This window comes from Oncorhynchus mykiss, chromosome 6 (assembly GCF_057628025.1).
Source record: "Oncorhynchus mykiss isolate SJ-2025 chromosome 6, ASM5762802v1, whole genome shotgun sequence".
Taxonomy (NCBI): domain Eukaryota; kingdom Metazoa; phylum Chordata; class Actinopteri; order Salmoniformes; family Salmonidae; genus Oncorhynchus; species Oncorhynchus mykiss.
Genome location: NC_143027.1, coordinates 61140685 through 61157788, shown reverse-complemented (window position 1 = coordinate 61157788; position 17104 = coordinate 61140685). Strand labels below are relative to the sequence as shown.

Below are 17104 nucleotides of genomic sequence, written 5' to 3'. Positions count from 1 at the left end.
GTGCATTTATACGGAGACTTGATTACACACAGGTGGATTGTATTTATCATCATTAGTCATTTAGGTCAACATTGGATCATTCAGAGATCCTCACTGAACTTCTGGAGAGAGTTTGCTGCACTGAAAGTAAAGGGGCTGAATAATTTTGCACGCCCAATTTTTCAGTTTTTGATTTGTTAAAAAAGTTTGAAATATCAAATAAATGTCGTTCCACTTCATGATTGTGTCCCACTTGTTGTTGATTCTTCACAAAAAAATACAGTTTTATATCTTTATGTTTGAAGCCTGAAATGTGGCAAAAGGTCGCAAAGTTCAAGGGGGCCGAATACTTTCGCAAGGCACTGTATTTCGAATTCAAGGCACATTTAACCAGCATGGCTACCACAGCGTTCTGCAGCAATACGCCATCCCAATCCCAAGGGCTTTTTGACCGAAGAAGGAGAGTGATGGAGTGCTGCATTTGATGACCTGGCCTCCACAATTACCTGATCTCTACCCAATTGAGATGGTTTGGAATGAGTTGGACCGCAGAGTGAAGGAAAAGCAACAATTGCTTATTACATGTGGGAACTACTTCAAGACTGTTGGAAAAGCATTCCAGGTGAAGATGGTTGAGCGAATGCCAAGAGTGTGCAAAGCTGTCATCAAGGCAAAGGGTGGCTACTTTGAAGAATCTAAAATCTAAAATAAATGTAGATTTGTTTAACACTTTTTTGGTTACTAGGTGATTCCATGTGTGTTATTTCATAGTTTTGATGTCTTCACTATTATTCTACAATGTAGAAAATAGTGAAACTAAAGAAAACCCTTGAATGAGTAGGTGTGTCCAAACGTTTGACTGGTACTGTATATTTTTTTATTCTCTGTAATACAAATAGCCACTTAGCGATTTTATAAGATTGGCTTTAGCCATGCCAGATAGGTTCCCAATCTCCCGTAACTAGCTACCAAGAAGACATTTCAGGCTATCAATCAAGTTAGAGCAGATAGCTTGTCTAACTATCTTAGCTGGCATGCCTGCTGGCAAGGTTGGTAGACTTTAGAAAAGCAAGCAAAATACTGAATGCACTGAATAAGACATTGAATCTTTTACAGAGATGCAGAGAATCATATTTAGCTTATTTTTTTAAATTGAACCACCAGTCAGGAGGAAACAGACAGCTCAAGATGTATGCTTAGATGTGCAGAAAAAAGCTATTTTTTTTTACATACAATTAAGTATAAAAATGATGACTCTAGATTGCAGGTAAAAACTGTTTCAGCTGTTCAAAAAAATGCTAAATTCTCCACCCCCCAGCCATCCTCACGTACTTGGTGTCCCTTCAGATTTTCAGGGTGCAATAAGCACCTGGACAGCGTAATTCCCATTCAATCAGAACAGAAATGACTTGCAGATAGCAGTACAACACTTCAGCAATCAAACACATTGATTTGCAATGCTATCCACAGGATCAGAGCTTCTCTCCAGGTGTTCTGTCAGAAATTCCACCACTGTTTAATAAAATAAATGCTTAACGGTTGTTATGAAGGATACTGCAACACTCTTAAAGGTGCAGTGAAGCGATCATGTCAAGCGTTATGAATGCCTTTGTATACCCCATTCTGTTCATTCATGTGTATGTTGATTTTTTGCAATTACAATATATTTGATGTTCATTTTTTTTGCTTTCAGCGATCATTAAAATTGCTTTACATGGGATGGATCGAGAGATGCGAGAGGAGTACCTGGTCGTCATTCAAGCAAAAGACATGGGTGGTCATATGGGAGGGTTGTCAGGGACAACAACAGTTACTGTCACACTAACAGATGTCAACGATAACCCGCCAAAGTTCTCAAAAAGTAAACAAAATGTCCAATTCTCTCTTCATACACTATAGTTAGAACCCATTATCGGCAAATCTGAATGTATTTGTTGTTGTTTTGCTGCGTTGTGTCAGAATTGTACTAGTTATAACGATGCATAGATAAGGAAACATCTACTGTTAGGGTGAAATAATCATGGTGTCCTATTCTTCAGGTCTGTACGAGTTTGTGATCCCAGAGGAGCTTGGCATTGGTCAACCTGGTGGCAAGGTAAAGGCAAATGATAGGGACATTGGCGAGAACGCCAAATCAACGTACAACATCATTGACGGTGATGAGAAGGACGTCTTCGAGATCACTACAGATGCCCAGACTCAAGAGGGGATCCTTCGTCTGAAGAAGGTAAGGACCTGATGCAAACTGCTTTGCCCTAGGGTTCCACCAACAACCACTTCATATCTTTAACAGCTTCAACTTAAACAAGGCCCAAATACTAGGTTGCAAGACGGGGTATCAAAGGAGGAAGGTTGTTCACACAGGCTACAGGTCAGAGCTGTATATCTAGAATGATTTCATTTAAATTGACCATGAGGAAAAAATGCTATTGTACTACATATATCATGCAAAGCAGTTTCAATGGCGAAGATGCATAAAGATGGCGACCCCCATTAATGCACCATTGAATTGATCTATAAGACTATATCAACAACAGCTACCAAATGTACACTGTTGATTTGGTAGATGATTAAATGTACGAAAGGGAAAACAAATTATATGTCATGTTTGCCTCCAGCAATCTAAATGTTTACTGTTACACAGCAATATACAGTATCACACATTTTCTGTAGAACTGCAATGATAGAAGAAGGAGCTACTTCAGGCCTGAAGTATTCAAGTGTATAAATGAGTGATGGATGTGTGCTCACGTCTTGACTCATGGTTAGTTTAATGTCTAGAGTTAGAGCTATAGATCATTCAAGTGCGATAGTATGTCATTGCGTTTGGATTCTAAATGACATCACATTAGGACATCCACGGTGTCTTCCTGTAACTATGAACAAACTATTGGATGAAATGAAATAATATTTCTTCTGATGATCTGCCTTGAATAGATTATACTCTACTAAACAAAACAGACGGCTTGAGAACAAACTAGACATGATCAATAAGACCTTTGAGATACTTCCCTCTAGTATTTCACAGTGACAGCAGTGCTGTGGCTCTGCCTCGTCACTTTATTCTCGTATACTTGGCCTGGAATCTGTTGCCTGCATTGCTAATTGCATGATGGATGAGATTGCATGTGAAAAACAGGAAGTCAACTGCCTACTCTCTTCTCACCTCTACATATCCAGATGGTGAAGTTCAGATTACTTTAGCAGAACTGGTATCTCTGCTTCCGTTCCGCACCCTGAACAACATATTCTTGGTTTCAGAGCCCTGTTGCACCAGCTTGTAGAGTTTTTCTTAGCCAATGTGGAAGAACAAAGGATGAAATGGAGCAAATAGCACCACCACACCCACAGCAACAAAAATAGCTCAATAAACTGCTGTCAAATACCAAGTGCAAATTATTAAAGATTCTTTGCGGCAAGGTTAAAAAATATTGATCTAAACATGACTGCAGAAACACAAACTAGGAAGTGGCTTTGTTGTTTTGGGTCTAAGCTTTTTATCTTCCACCCCTCAGGCCTATCGGGGGATGTTAGTGGGAAGTTCTGCTTCCTCCACCAGCCAGCACTGAACTTTGATGTCTCTAAATGGCCTGTGTGTATACATACAGATCCTATCCTGAGGCTCATGGGAATTTGATGCATGGCACAGGAGTGCTCTGAGGTGGGGACATCAACAAGGGGCAAGCATGGGGAAAATGGAGTGAAAAAGCTGCCCCATCTTCATCTGCACATACTGTAGCAACACAAGCTGGTCTAACACTTCCACTACCATGTTCCATCAATATGAAAACCAAAGTGCTGCTCTCCGGATTATAGAGTGTCAAGTGCTGCATGAATTGACCTCCCCCAAAACAATGAGTAATGGCAGAGTGGCATAGAGGGCCAATTCAAATATGGCTGGAGAGGTCAGATGTCATTGAGGATCATTTGAGAGGATGCGAATAGGAATACTATCTTCAAAGTTCTATTCTGAGGTAAAACTGTCAAGGTAGAGTCGCTTGTTGAAACGATCATACCAGTGTTGAGACAAAAAAAATGAACATACTGCTTTGTTATAAGGTATGGTCAATTATGCATAACATTTTAAAAGTACAAATATAACAGCAATGCAGTATGGAGTCTGACTTGTAAATTGTTGTTATTAATCGAATACAAAAACAGAATAGTGGTGATCAGGAAATGGAGCTGAATAGTTTAACTATTGTGGTATTCCTTTCTTTAACTGCGGTGTAATCAATCTGACAATTGACCCCTGTACACTTTTAGCCCTGGGCTCCTTTATACTTGGTATTAAGCTGGAATCCTTTGAAACCAATGTTTGCTCTTGGTCCAGCTGTTCACTCCTCTCAACATAGAGGAGGAGGAGAAGAAGGTGGGGAGAGAAGAGAGAGGAAGGGCGGTTAATAATGAAAATGCTCCAAATAGCTTCTCAGACAGCGGAAGACTGGGCTGCAGGGCCCTCTCCATACGGGTGCCCTGACGCCAGACGTGTGGACTTCAAAGCCCCCTGTCAGTCCCCGTCCCCAGCTGCTTTTCTCTCACAGCTGGGCCTGCTGCCGGCACTGCCCCAGCGCTGGCCCGACCCAGCCTAGGGGACCATTGGATTCTTTTTATTTCTTTGTGAAAAGCTGGAATACATTTTTTGATCCCTCTGCTAACCCCTCTCATTCCCAAAGCCAACTCAGATCCCCTCAAGCGGCAAGGCCCAGTTTTGATTTCCCTATAAATCCTGGTTTTTGAGCGTGGAAGTGACTTGATCCCATTATTTGAGTATTATAAGAGCGGCCAGAGGTGATTCAAAATACAATTGTGAGAGTCTGGGATGGCTGCTAAGACACCAGAGAGTTAAATTGTGGTGTTTTTACATGTTGCAAATATTCAATGATGTGTAAAAAAGTAGTGGACATTGGTTCTCAATGTCCTTGTGAAATAGGAATGAGACCATCTGTAATTTCAGGGGTACGTTTCTTGCCACAGAAGTACTCATAGGTATGCAATTCCCCCTAGGAAATGTCATTATTATGTTAGAATTCCTGAATACACATCCACTTCTATTCATGTGATGATAATGCCTCAATAATTGCTATCCTTCAAATAATTTTGTAACAGTGTTATCGTGCACTACCCACACAATTATATTTTCAGGTAGCACAAACCTACAAATAACATTATTTTAATGATTTCCTAACACATTTGAACCAGTATGGTGTGATGCCAGATTAGATTCATCTTATTTACAGCCTTATTCTATCCTAGAGCAGATGTGGTAACACATGGATTATTTGAGGTGAGATTGTGGTTATTGCGAATAATTACAAATGTGCTTGGATTATTTCCTTAAATGTTTTTGATAGGATCAGAGATCACACTATTAAATTTCAACTCCGAAAGTTCTTCTCCATCAGGTGCATTTTTTTCTTGCTGCTTTGGGCATCAGTGAAAGGTATTTGTTTCTGTCATTTTCCACAGCCCCTGAACTTCGAGACTAAAAAGTCATATACACTGAAGGTGGAGGCGGCCAACATTCGATTTGATCCCAACAGTGGCGCCCCCTTCAAGGATACAGCTACGGTGAAGATTGCAGTGGAAGATTCAGATGAACCCCCTGTCTTCTCCAAGCCCACATTTGTCCTGCAGGTGGATGAGAATGCCCCCATCAACACGGTTATAGGAACAGTCACAGCCCGCGATCCTGATGTCACTGGCAGTCTAGTCAGGTAAGAAACAAGATGATATTCACAACCTCATTTCACCAAATACTTGTTTACTTTATTGTTTACCCACCCATATAAGGAGTGCAGTGTGCCATGGAATCACATATATATTTTTAAAATATAGTCTTGCCACTGTGCATGTTCCTTTGGAGGTGAAATGTGAGCCGATGGCTGCCCTTGTTTCCTTAGGACCACAATGTAGTAAACTTGAAAGAACAGCACAGGTAGACTTCTCTTAGTGGTGACTTTGTCTACTGCGTTTCAGTTGTGTGACTTATTCTTAGACATTTCACAAGGGCACCTTGTATAGGTTATACAGGCAATTTCTCTCCATCCACTACGTCATTTCATTAATTCTCCAGTGACTTGCCGCTTTCCCCGGACAACACTCAACAGGTTGTGTAATTTCATGGTGAACAGAGTGTGAGCTGGGAATCATTTATTGGCTATGGCCAAAGCAGGGGAATTCAACCTGGTTCCATCTTCATCATTTAAAATAAAATAGGCATACCAATATAATGTAACCTGTTCTCATGTTTGGGTGTCTCTTTCCTTTTCCTTCTTTTTTTTTCTTCTTCTGTGACCCCAATGTTCTTTTATGTTGCACTTTCACAAAGTTTTTCATTATCACTGTGCTGCGCGTGCGTATTTATTGATGTGTGTAGTGTGCAAATACTATATATTTTGCATTTGTCCATCACTAAGAAGACTTCTGTGGTATATATTATTCTGCTGATCTATGTGTGATAAGCACTGCCCTATTTCATTTGTATGTGAACATGTCTGTCCAAGTGATTGAAATGATTGTCATAAACGTACTATATTGTACTATATTGACACCTCAGACTGGCAATTAGGAATCACATTTTTTCTGTGTAATGATGTATTAGGTTGTTTTTTCAATCTGGACTTTCTCATTGAAAATATACTTTTTGATGTTTATTTCTAATTCCTTGTTTTCTGTTTTGAATGAAAGAGCACTTCATGTATTTACTATTTTGTGGATAAGATTACACATTTCGATAAGTGAATTGAGGCTGTAGGATATTATGCCAGTGTTTGTAAGGCTGTCCGAAAGCTTTCAAGCAATCAGAGTTAGAGGACGCTTTACGGAACCTACTTGGAGGCTGTAAGAGTTTGGAGCCAGAGGAAAGTAGTGATTTTCTGTACGTAAGTGGTTAATGTCACATTGCTTCCCATGTCTGCCAATGTCAATGAAGGCATTCAACAGTAAAGCCATTCTGTTAAGGAGAGGAAGGGAATGGCTCTTACACAGCTTGAGATGTTCCTGCCATCTTGTGTTGTTTCCCAATACTGATCATTTGCTCCACAGCAAGATGGAATGTACCTTTAAAGCCCCATGCAGTCTTTTAAAAATTATTATTCATCACTGTATGTCTAATAAATCACTGTGTGTGTTTATTTCATGAAAATAATTTCCAAAATATTTATCATTTTTTTTCCATGAACGGCCATTGAAATGCTCAGGCTGATCATGTCTTCTTGACACAAATGTTAATATATGTACATACACAGCCCTGATTGGCAGATAGGATCGCCTAGACCAGGGGCCTCTGACCTTTTCAAGCATGAGAGCTACTTTTAAATTATGAAACATGTCGCGAGCTAATCATACATTTTCTCACTTTTAATATAGCTGGTTTGGAATTTTTTTTACGTTTTTCTCTCAACATTTTTGAATTACTCTTAGAGAAACAATGAAATTGGATGTTGGGAGTCCATGTCAATGCTTAAATCAGAATCAGAATCAGAATATACTTTTTGAGTGTAATACACCTTTAGAAAGAGGAATGTGCTGGTCTAAGCGATGTTTTTGCTGCTGCATTATGTCATGACATGAGATTGATACAAATAATCATGATATAATTCTGCCAGGTAAGCCTACTTTGTAGTCAACATTTTATTGAGAAGGTTTTTGGGAAATTATTTCTGTCTACCCAGAAGACAGATATCATTATGGCTAACAGACTTACAGGGGCAATATTAATGGATATAAATAAGCAGATATTGTGTTACGTTTGGCTTTTCAAGCCAATTGTGGCTTCAGCGCCTTTAGAAAGTATTCATACCCCTTGACTTTTTCCACATTTTGTTGTGGTACAGCCCGAATGTAAAAATAATTACATTTAGATTTTGTGTCACTGGCCTACACACACTTTTTAATACATACATACTGTAATACATAATGTCAAAGTGGAATTATGTTTTTTGAAATGTTAACAAATTAATTAGAAATGAAAAGTTGAAATGTCTTGAGTGAGTAAGTATTTAACCCCTTTGTTATGGCAAGCCTAAATAAGGAGTTTCTGGAGTAAAAATGTGAATGACCGCCTCGATTTGGTCTTATGTAGCAACATTTGAAATTGTGTTTTGAATATTTTGGTTCACCTACTGAAGAGCACCTCTTTGTCGACACCCATTCAGCATCGTTCACACCCTCTTAAGCATTAGCCCCACCCATATTTTTAAGGATTCACATGTGAGGCCATGTGGTAAACACACCCTATTTCAAATTAAATCTATGCTTATTTGTCACATGCACAGGATACAGAATGTGTAAACGGTATGGTGAAGTGGTTACTTGCACAGTAGCAATATCAAAAACAGAATGTGTCCAGAAAAAAAAACATTTTATAAATATTTTAGGATTGTTAGATGACACTTTCCTGACACAATTGTCTAAATTGATGGGTCATGGGAAGGAAATGCTATAAACACCCCCACGCCACATCTAGCTAAGTGGATGGGTCACTATTGTCTAAACATGTACACGTGTACATGAAATATAATAGATGGCTGTAATCACCCCCAGACACACCTGGCTAATTTGATGGGTCATGTAATAATCGGGCCGAAGTGGGGTCTTTCGTTTAGACATGTAGCTAGCTACCTAGCTAGCTAGCTAAACAATGAACCGAAATAATCCCAATTTGTACAATACAAATATTGTAATAGCTGTAGTATGAATCTGCAGGTAGCTAAAGCTAACAAACTAGGTTCAATATTAGCTAGCAAACATTAGGCTATAACTAGCAATGCACATTGATTTCTGATTCAAATAATATTACTACACAGATCATACACGTAACATCAGCTAGCAAGCCAGCAAGCTAACGTTTGCTAGCTAACTAACAGTACGCTTTAACTTGCAATAAAAACGTCTTTCTGAACCTTATATCTGAAAATGTAGCTAGACTCTTACCCGTATACATGGATGAATGCTTCACGGCAGACTGGAACCATTTAACTCAGTTTTGTTTGTAGCTACATCTTGTTTGGCCAGCGTTGTATCAAGTCTCTCCAGGTCACACTGACCGTGGCGTGTGCATAAAGTTGCCCATCACTTTTTCCAACTGATCTGTCGATCGCCGCCGGCTAAATTCAGGGCGTCAATGTTGTTGAGAAAAGTAGCAACATTTTTGTAGTTCTTGATGGCTAACATTTTATCTTTCAAAAACGGCGTGGTAGAAAGGACTGTCAACACATACTGAACAGCTCACGTTATAGACAGAAGCATGCTACATGGCAGACATATCCAAACTCATCTCTCGGCATGTCCAGCCCATCCATTATCTCAGCCAATCATGGCTAGCCGGAAGGTTCCCGACTTTTTCCATGGCTTAACCAACTTGGCTCGTAATTTAACTATTTTATTCCTATTTATGGATGGAATCCAAGTTAGTTATTAAGGCACATCAAAGTTCACATGTTCCAGAAGACATTTCTGCCAAAAATGCATTTTGATCAAAAATGTATGTTTACATTCAAATGCCGCTCCTGTGAAGTAGTGATGTGCAACATACGCCTAGTTTCCTGAAATGAGTCACAAATCGGCTTAATAACAAGTCACATAATATGTTGCATGGACTCACTCTATGTGCAGTAGTCATTTTTGAATGAGTTCTGTATTTCATTTTTGAATGACTACCTCATCTCTGTACCCCACACATACAATTATCTGTAAGGTCCCTCAGTTGAGCAATGAATTCCGAGCTACTCATGGGTGGGATGAGAGATACTGGTAGCTCGTCATCAACCTGTTGGAGACCCATGATCTAGAGTCTAGACTCTAGAGCAGGGATGGGGAACTTGCCTTCCATTTGTAGGAATTCAGTCAAGGTCTTATTAAAGTTCAATGCAGCAGTTTTCATCTCAATATCAAAGTATTTATTGGTAACAATTAAGCACCTTACTGTGATTGTTTTAAATTAAATTGGTCAAAAATAGCAGTTTCTCAAAAAATAATTTTGCAAGGACTGTCTGGGAGTGGTCTGAGTAGGGGGGGAGGACTGAAAACTAGATTTTATTGGCAGAAGGGTTTGGAATTCTCTTTTTTTATTGGTCTATTAACTGATTTATGTCACCAGGCATAACTGGTGATGTCACCAGGCAGGCCAAAACTTCATCCGACCAAAATAGATTGAAATTTCAGGTGGTCTTTTCAAACAGCTCTTACACTAGTGCCCCAACCCCCATCAACATTGCCCATCCCTGCTCTAGAACCTACCCTACATACAAAGTACGAGGATACATATGCAAATACAATTGTAGGCAGGTTTTTGTTGTTGTTCAAGAGTACTAAAAGGGCATTATCATAATTTTCACAATTTCAGTTTTATTATGCTTTTATGTCACTTCTATTCTGTAAAGTCTTCTATTTTATCTCCTTGAGATTCTATCAATTTAAAGTGATCATTTTACATTATTTTATGTGTAATTTTGAATGTGTGGTAATGTGTCATCATAGTACTGTCTCTCAGAGACCCAATGTAGAGACAACCAATGGAAGTCTCATCCTGTTTTTATCATGTTGTAATTAGCATATTGTCTTTGTATGTTGCCACAAAGTGTTACATTCTCATTGCAAGGTACCACCAGGCAGAGGATGCCCAGGCAAACGTTATCCTTGACATACAATGCTTTTGGATAGAGTGCCTCTCTATGGAGTGATAATAAGCAGTGTTGTGACCATCGTAGAGGTAATAGGCTGAACAGTGTTAGCCTTAGCTAACCTTAGCCTGAGCCTGATCTCATAGACTAGACGAAACCAGGTAGATGTGAACTTCTAGCAACCTGAAGGTTGCATGTTTGAATCTCTTCACGGACAAGTTTAGCATTTTAGCTAATTAGCAACTTTGCAACTACTTACTACTTTTTAGCTACTTTGCAACTACTAGCATGTTAGCTAACCATTTCCTTTCCCATTATCATAACCTTAACCGTTTAACCTAATTCCTAACCTAAACCCTAATCTTAACCCCAACTCCTAGCCTAGCTAACATTATCCTCCAAGCTAACATTATCCTCCAAGTTAGCATTAACAACCTAGCCACCAAGCAAACATTAGCCACAACAAATTAGTATTGGTAACATATCATAAAGTTTTGCAAAATATTAACATTGTACGAATTGCGATTCGTAACATATCATACAAATTGTCATTTGGATTCTATCACACTAAATAGATGATGGACATCCACAAATTTACACCATATGAAATGTAACATATCATACTGAATGGAGGGAGACAGATTTACATTTACTATGTTACGTCTACCCCTGAATCCAGGTTGTGAGTAAAACACTCTCACACCGAAATGACTCAGAGTCTCTCAGTCTGACCAGGATGACTCAAGGCCTGGGTCCTCACTTAGACCTCAACCCTCAAGCTATACTTTATGCATTCAACCAAGGTTTCAGGTGGACTTCATAAAATGCAACACAATTCCTTCAGCGTCCTCCCATACTCTGTGAATATGATTTTATTCTTGAATGATCATTATGCTCCAGACCTTGGGCGTTACATGGACACTATTGCTTTGAATGCTAAAGTAAGAGCCAACCAAGGTTCTCATTACAGTACCTGGTATTGATGATGCCTTAATAATACATTATGGCTAACCTAGGTAGTTGCTCAAAACACCATGTAGAGAAACATTTGTACATTGGTGGAGTTGAGTGGGACATGCACACAGCACTGAGGGTTTAGAAGAGGATTATAGGACTACAAAAGTTTATGGGTAATGAGAGCCAGGTCTGTCAGGTGACTGTGTAAGCTTGTCTGCCTTTCTTCAGGCCCCGCTACATCATTTACTTACCTTGACAGCTGACATGTTGCAAATGTTAATACAAGGAGTCATGTAAAAGAGATTATGTAAAATGAATGTAAATTTAATGTCAAGTAGACTTTCTTGTCGAGAAACAAGTTCAGGACATGTTCAGGGAAAACAGTAATACATGTGTCCTTACAAAGAGCTGGTTAGCATGCGGAGGCCAGCGAAATTAGTTCTACATCTGTGATCCTCCCAATAGAATTACTGACCTTATATAAGACAGAAATGTCATACATTTGTTCTCTGTCTCACACTCACACATATTACTGGCTTTATGGCTTATAACCAGCACATTTTAACGATCACTTATAACATTCCTGTTTGTGACCTTGGAGAACAGCTTAGTAAATGAAGCTTACAAAGTGTTCAAACCTAAAATAATATTAAGACAGTGTGTAAAAGTTATAAATGTCATATGATTGAATGAGAAAGATGTGTTTAGGGGAGGGCTGCCCAATGTAATTTGAGTCAGGTATTGAAGGAGTGAAAAGTATCAGGTGCTAATTTGTATCGTCCTTTCCCGGCATTGAATTATTTACATCCAATGGTCCGCTCCCAAACACATCCTCACACCTTTGACAGTCAGCACCCATCTCTTGCAAGGAACATCTGATAATTGTATTTCCTTTAATTCTTTTCACATCACATTGTCAGTTTGATTGACACGTGGCAGAACATTTCAGGGTCGGTCTCCCTCCACGTGAAGCTGTCAAAGCCTGCCTGGAATCCACTCCTTCTCCTGGAGACTTCTCCCAGGTGGTTTGGGCTGTCTGCCTGTCTTGAAAGTGCTCTGCGTCTGTAGAGGAGTCCTCCTGGACCTCCCGCCTGTCGTCTGAGGATTTACACCATTTCATTAAAAAAAAAGAAATGTCATGGCTCAATACGTCTCCCACAGTTGGAATCTAGGGCAATGGCTTATTTATTTCATTTTGTGTTAGCTCGTTGTTTTCATTATTATTATTATTTGGTCATTGTTGTTGTTTGTCTCCCCTTTTTCTCATGCAGAAAATACATGTGTCTGTCAACAGGTCTGTGCTGATAGGGATGAGCAGTTCCACAGTGAAGTAGGATGAGACCCAAGGTTGTGTGTAAAGGGAGATGGGGTTGGGAAGGTGGTTGGAGGAGGTTTGCAAAGCACATTGGAGAATTAGATTACTGAAAAAGCAAAGCATTGGCCAAACTTTTGACTTGCTTTGAGAGAGGCTATGTTTACAGGGAGGGGCATTTAGTTTAAAGGAATATATACATGTATGTTCTGTGTGTCATTGAGTGCATTCAAATAATGAATGCATGCATTCACATGCATATGTGACTCACCACCTGGATTCTGTCTTATATAGCAACATTTCAAATTGTGTTTTTATTTTATTTGGACATTCGATAAAGGTAGAGACTCAGAGCTACAAAATGGTATATCATACTGCATTTTTGAGGAACAATGGGACAGTAATTCTGCCTTGAAAGTTGATAAACTTGTTAACTGACTTTTCAGAAAATGGCCTTTTAATGTTTTGGTATCTGGTGAAGAGCTATTTGTCTACACCCATTCAGCATCGTTCACATCCTCTTAAGCTTGAGCCCCACCCATCTTTTTTCTCCCTCAGAGTGTGCAGAGCACACACTTGAAGCTCTGGCCGATGATTTGTTTACCTATGGATAACATGAAAACAGCCTAACCAGCAATGCTGGCAACAATTGCATTTCGCTTCTTTGCAGAAGTTTACCAACACCGGCCATATTCAACGAGTGATGTACACTTTAGCTTAAGACATATACAGTTGAAGTTGGAAGTTTATATTAACCTTAGCCAAATACATTCAAACTCAGGTTTTCACAATTCCTGACATTTAATACTAGTAGAAATGATCTGTATTAGGTCAGTTAGGATCACCACTTTATTTTAAGAATGTGAAATGTCAGAATAATAGTGGAGAGAATGATTTATTTCAGCTTTTATTTCTTTCATCACATTCCCAGTGGGTCAGAAGTTTACAATTAGTATTTTGTAGCATTGCCTTTAAATTGTTTAACTTGCGTCAAATGTTTCGGGAAGCCCTCCACAAGCTTGCCACAATAAGTTGGGTGAAGTTTGGCATAGTGCTCATGATGCCATTTATTTTGTGAAAAGCCCCAGTCCCTCCTGCAGCAAAGCACCCCCACAACATGATGCTGCCACCCCCGTGCTTCACGGTTGGGATGGTTTTCTTTGGCTTGCAAGCCTCCCCCTTTTCCTCCTCATTATGGCCAAACAGTTCTATTTTTGTTTCATCAGACCAGAGGACATTTCTCTAAAAGTAAGATCTTTGTCCCCATGTGCAGTTGCAAACCGTAGTCTGGCTTTTTTATGGCGGTTTTGGAGCAGTGGCTTCTTCCTTGCTGAGCGGCCTTTCAGGTTATGGCAATATAGGACTCATTTTACTGTGGATATAGATACTTTTGCACCTATTTCCTCCAGCATATTTACAAGGTCCTTTGCTGTTGTTCTGGGAATGAATTGCACTTTTCGCACCAACATACTTTAATCTCTAGGAGACAGGATGCATCTCCTTCCTGAGCGGTATGACGGCTGCGTGCTTCATGTTGTTTATACTTGCGTACAATTGTTTGTACAGATGAACGTGGTACCTTCAGGCATTTGGAAATTGCTACCAAATGACATCATTTGATTTTCCCATGATGTCAAGCAAAGAGGCACTGAGTTTGAAGTTAGGCCTTGAAATACATCCACAGGTACACCTCCAATTGACTCAAATGATGTCAATTAGCCTATCAGAAGCTTCTAAAGCCATGACATCATTTTCTGGAATTTTCCAAGCTGTTGAAAGGCACAGTCAACTTAGTGTATATACACTTCTGACCCACTGGAGTTGTGATACAGTGAATTATAAGTGAAATAATCTGTCTTTAAACAATTGTTGGAAAAATTACTTGTGTCATGCACGAAGTAGATGTCCTAACCGACTTGCTAAAACTGTGGTTTGTTAGCAAGAAATTTGTGGAGTGGTTGAAAATTGACTCCAACCTATGTTGGAGTCAAACTTCCGACTTCAGCTGTAGCTAGCTAGGTAAACAACGTGTAAGATCACACACGTCACGTAGCGTTAGCTAACGAGCCAGTCAGCTAACATTAGCTAGTTAAACAACAATGAACATAGTGCCTAATCATGTCGTTACTACCATTCATGAATATGCTGGGAGCTAACCATCCAGGTTCACTGTTAGCTAGCTACCATTAGGCTCTAACTAGCGAAGCAAACAGCTGTAGGATTCAATTAATAATGTCAGCTAGGGAGCCAGCCAGCTAACATTAGCTAGCTAGCTAACAGTGCACTTTAGCTTGATATGAAACCACTTTCAGTCAAAATTAGAAACGTTTAATATCTGAAAATGTAGCTAGCTAACGCTACAATATCTTACCTGAACACATCATCATGCATGATGGTCTATCATGCATGATAGTCTCCCTGTCATGGATGCCCTGCCACAGTTGCCCTTAGTTTGAAGATGTAGTCCGGAGACAGGTGTTTTCTCCATCTCTTTAGCTATCATAGTCTAATTCCACTGATTTCAAAACTTGATCCTCCAGAGAGTGGAGAGCAACACTTAGCTATGCAGATCCACAACACGAAACTTTTAAAAAAAGCTGCGTTTGACAGGATTACCAACACAGACTGACCAGCTCAAATAGACAGAAGCCTTCTACATGGCAGACCAATCCAAATCCTGTCTCGGTATATCCTGCCTACTCATTATCTCAGCCAATCATGGCTAGCAGGAAGGTTGCTGATTTTTTCTGTGGCTTAACCAACAAGGCATGTAATTTAACAATGTTATTTATATTTACAGATGGCATACAAGTCCGTTATTAAAGCACATGAAAGTTCACATATTCGAGAAGGCATTTCTGCCAAAACACGCATTTTGATTAAAACATTTTTATTTTATGTTCAATGGGCTCTCCTGTGAAGTCGTGACTTGGGACATATGCCCAGTTTCCTGAATCGGATCACATATAAAATACCTTTTAAAGGCTTTGTTGCTCTTGGTGACTTAGATTTTTCTGACTGGCAGCCTTAATTTAGGGCAATTCATATTTGTTGATAACATGTTGTATGGTATTGAGTGCATTTAATTATTGAATGTACACATTCAAATAAACATATATAAAACAACACTTTTCACATCAATAACATGTTTTTCACATGCCAAGTGTGCATGTGTGTCCTTTCTGAAAGCGTTTGAGGAATTGCCACCACACAATGCATTGTGACAAATCCAGGTCTAAAGTTACAATGATTTTAGAAATCCATATAAATATTAACTTGAGGCTTTTTTAATGGTCAATGTTTCATCATGTTGTTGCTATTGGTGAGGTTGTTGAATTATATATAAGGTTGTTGCCCTTGAACTGCTCCTTCCGTCTTGCTTCAATCCATAGTACAGGGACGTCAGAGTAAACGAGGATGGTCGATTTGGATTTGAATTTAAATGCAACTTTACATTGTATCCCTTCTACCTTGTGACTTTCCCACCCCTCCTTAGATTGAACCCTGTGAAGTTTTCAAACAAGGTCAAGGTAAAGTCAAAAGGAAAGGAGAGAATGTAAAGAAGGATGATGGTGCTGATCCTGCTGGGCCCTGCAGACTTCACTAATCAAAAAAATAAAAATAAAAGTTTATTTGTCACGTGCGCCGAATACAACAGGTGTTCACCTTACTGTGAAATGCTTACTACAGGCTCTAACCAATAGTGCGGAGAAAACAAAGTATGTGTGTGTGTGTGTGGGTAAGTAAATAAATAAAACAACAGTAAATGTCCTATTTGTAGGGAGGGGAACATTAAGGAGCCACTGTTTGGAGACCAAACCAGACTCACGTCCACTTTAGTTTTTAAAGAGCCTCCTAAACCGTATTGTGCTTTAATGTCCTCTCTTGCTAATCTGAGGCCTGTAATTAATCCTTCGTTGATAATTGACTTCCTATCGTTTTCCCCATACATTCATCCACAGGAACCTCTTGATGGATACGTCTCCATTAGTCAGTGCACCCAAGGGATTATCGAGAACGGTTAGTTGTGTGCTGCATTTAGAACTTCTAATGATTTACTTTTTTTTTGTAGGTACTTTATTGATCGCCACACTGATCTGGAGAGGCAGTTCAATATTAACGTAGATGATGGGAAAATAACGTTGGCCAAACCGCTGGACCGAGAGACAGATATGTGGCACAACATCACAGTAACAGCCACTGAAATCAGTAAGTAACATTTCCAATAGAT

The 17104-nt window shown here is 39.4% G+C and overlaps 1 protein-coding gene across 2 annotated transcripts in view; it reads left to right on the top strand.

Annotated features, from left to right (window-relative positions):
- Positions 1 to 17104, top strand: part of LOC110526275 (cadherin-8) — a 76237-nt gene that overhangs the window by 51468 nt on the left and 7665 nt on the right. For both annotated transcript variants that reach the window (XM_021607091.3, XM_021607094.3), the window contains exons 5-8: positions 1673 to 1840; positions 2019 to 2206; positions 5449 to 5696; positions 16946 to 17082. In XM_021607091.3, coding sequence (XP_021462766.1) covers positions 1673 to 1840; positions 2019 to 2206; positions 5449 to 5696; positions 16946 to 17082 — 741 coding nt within the window. The remainder of the gene's footprint in view (positions 1 to 1672; positions 1841 to 2018; positions 2207 to 5448; positions 5697 to 16945; positions 17083 to 17104) is intronic.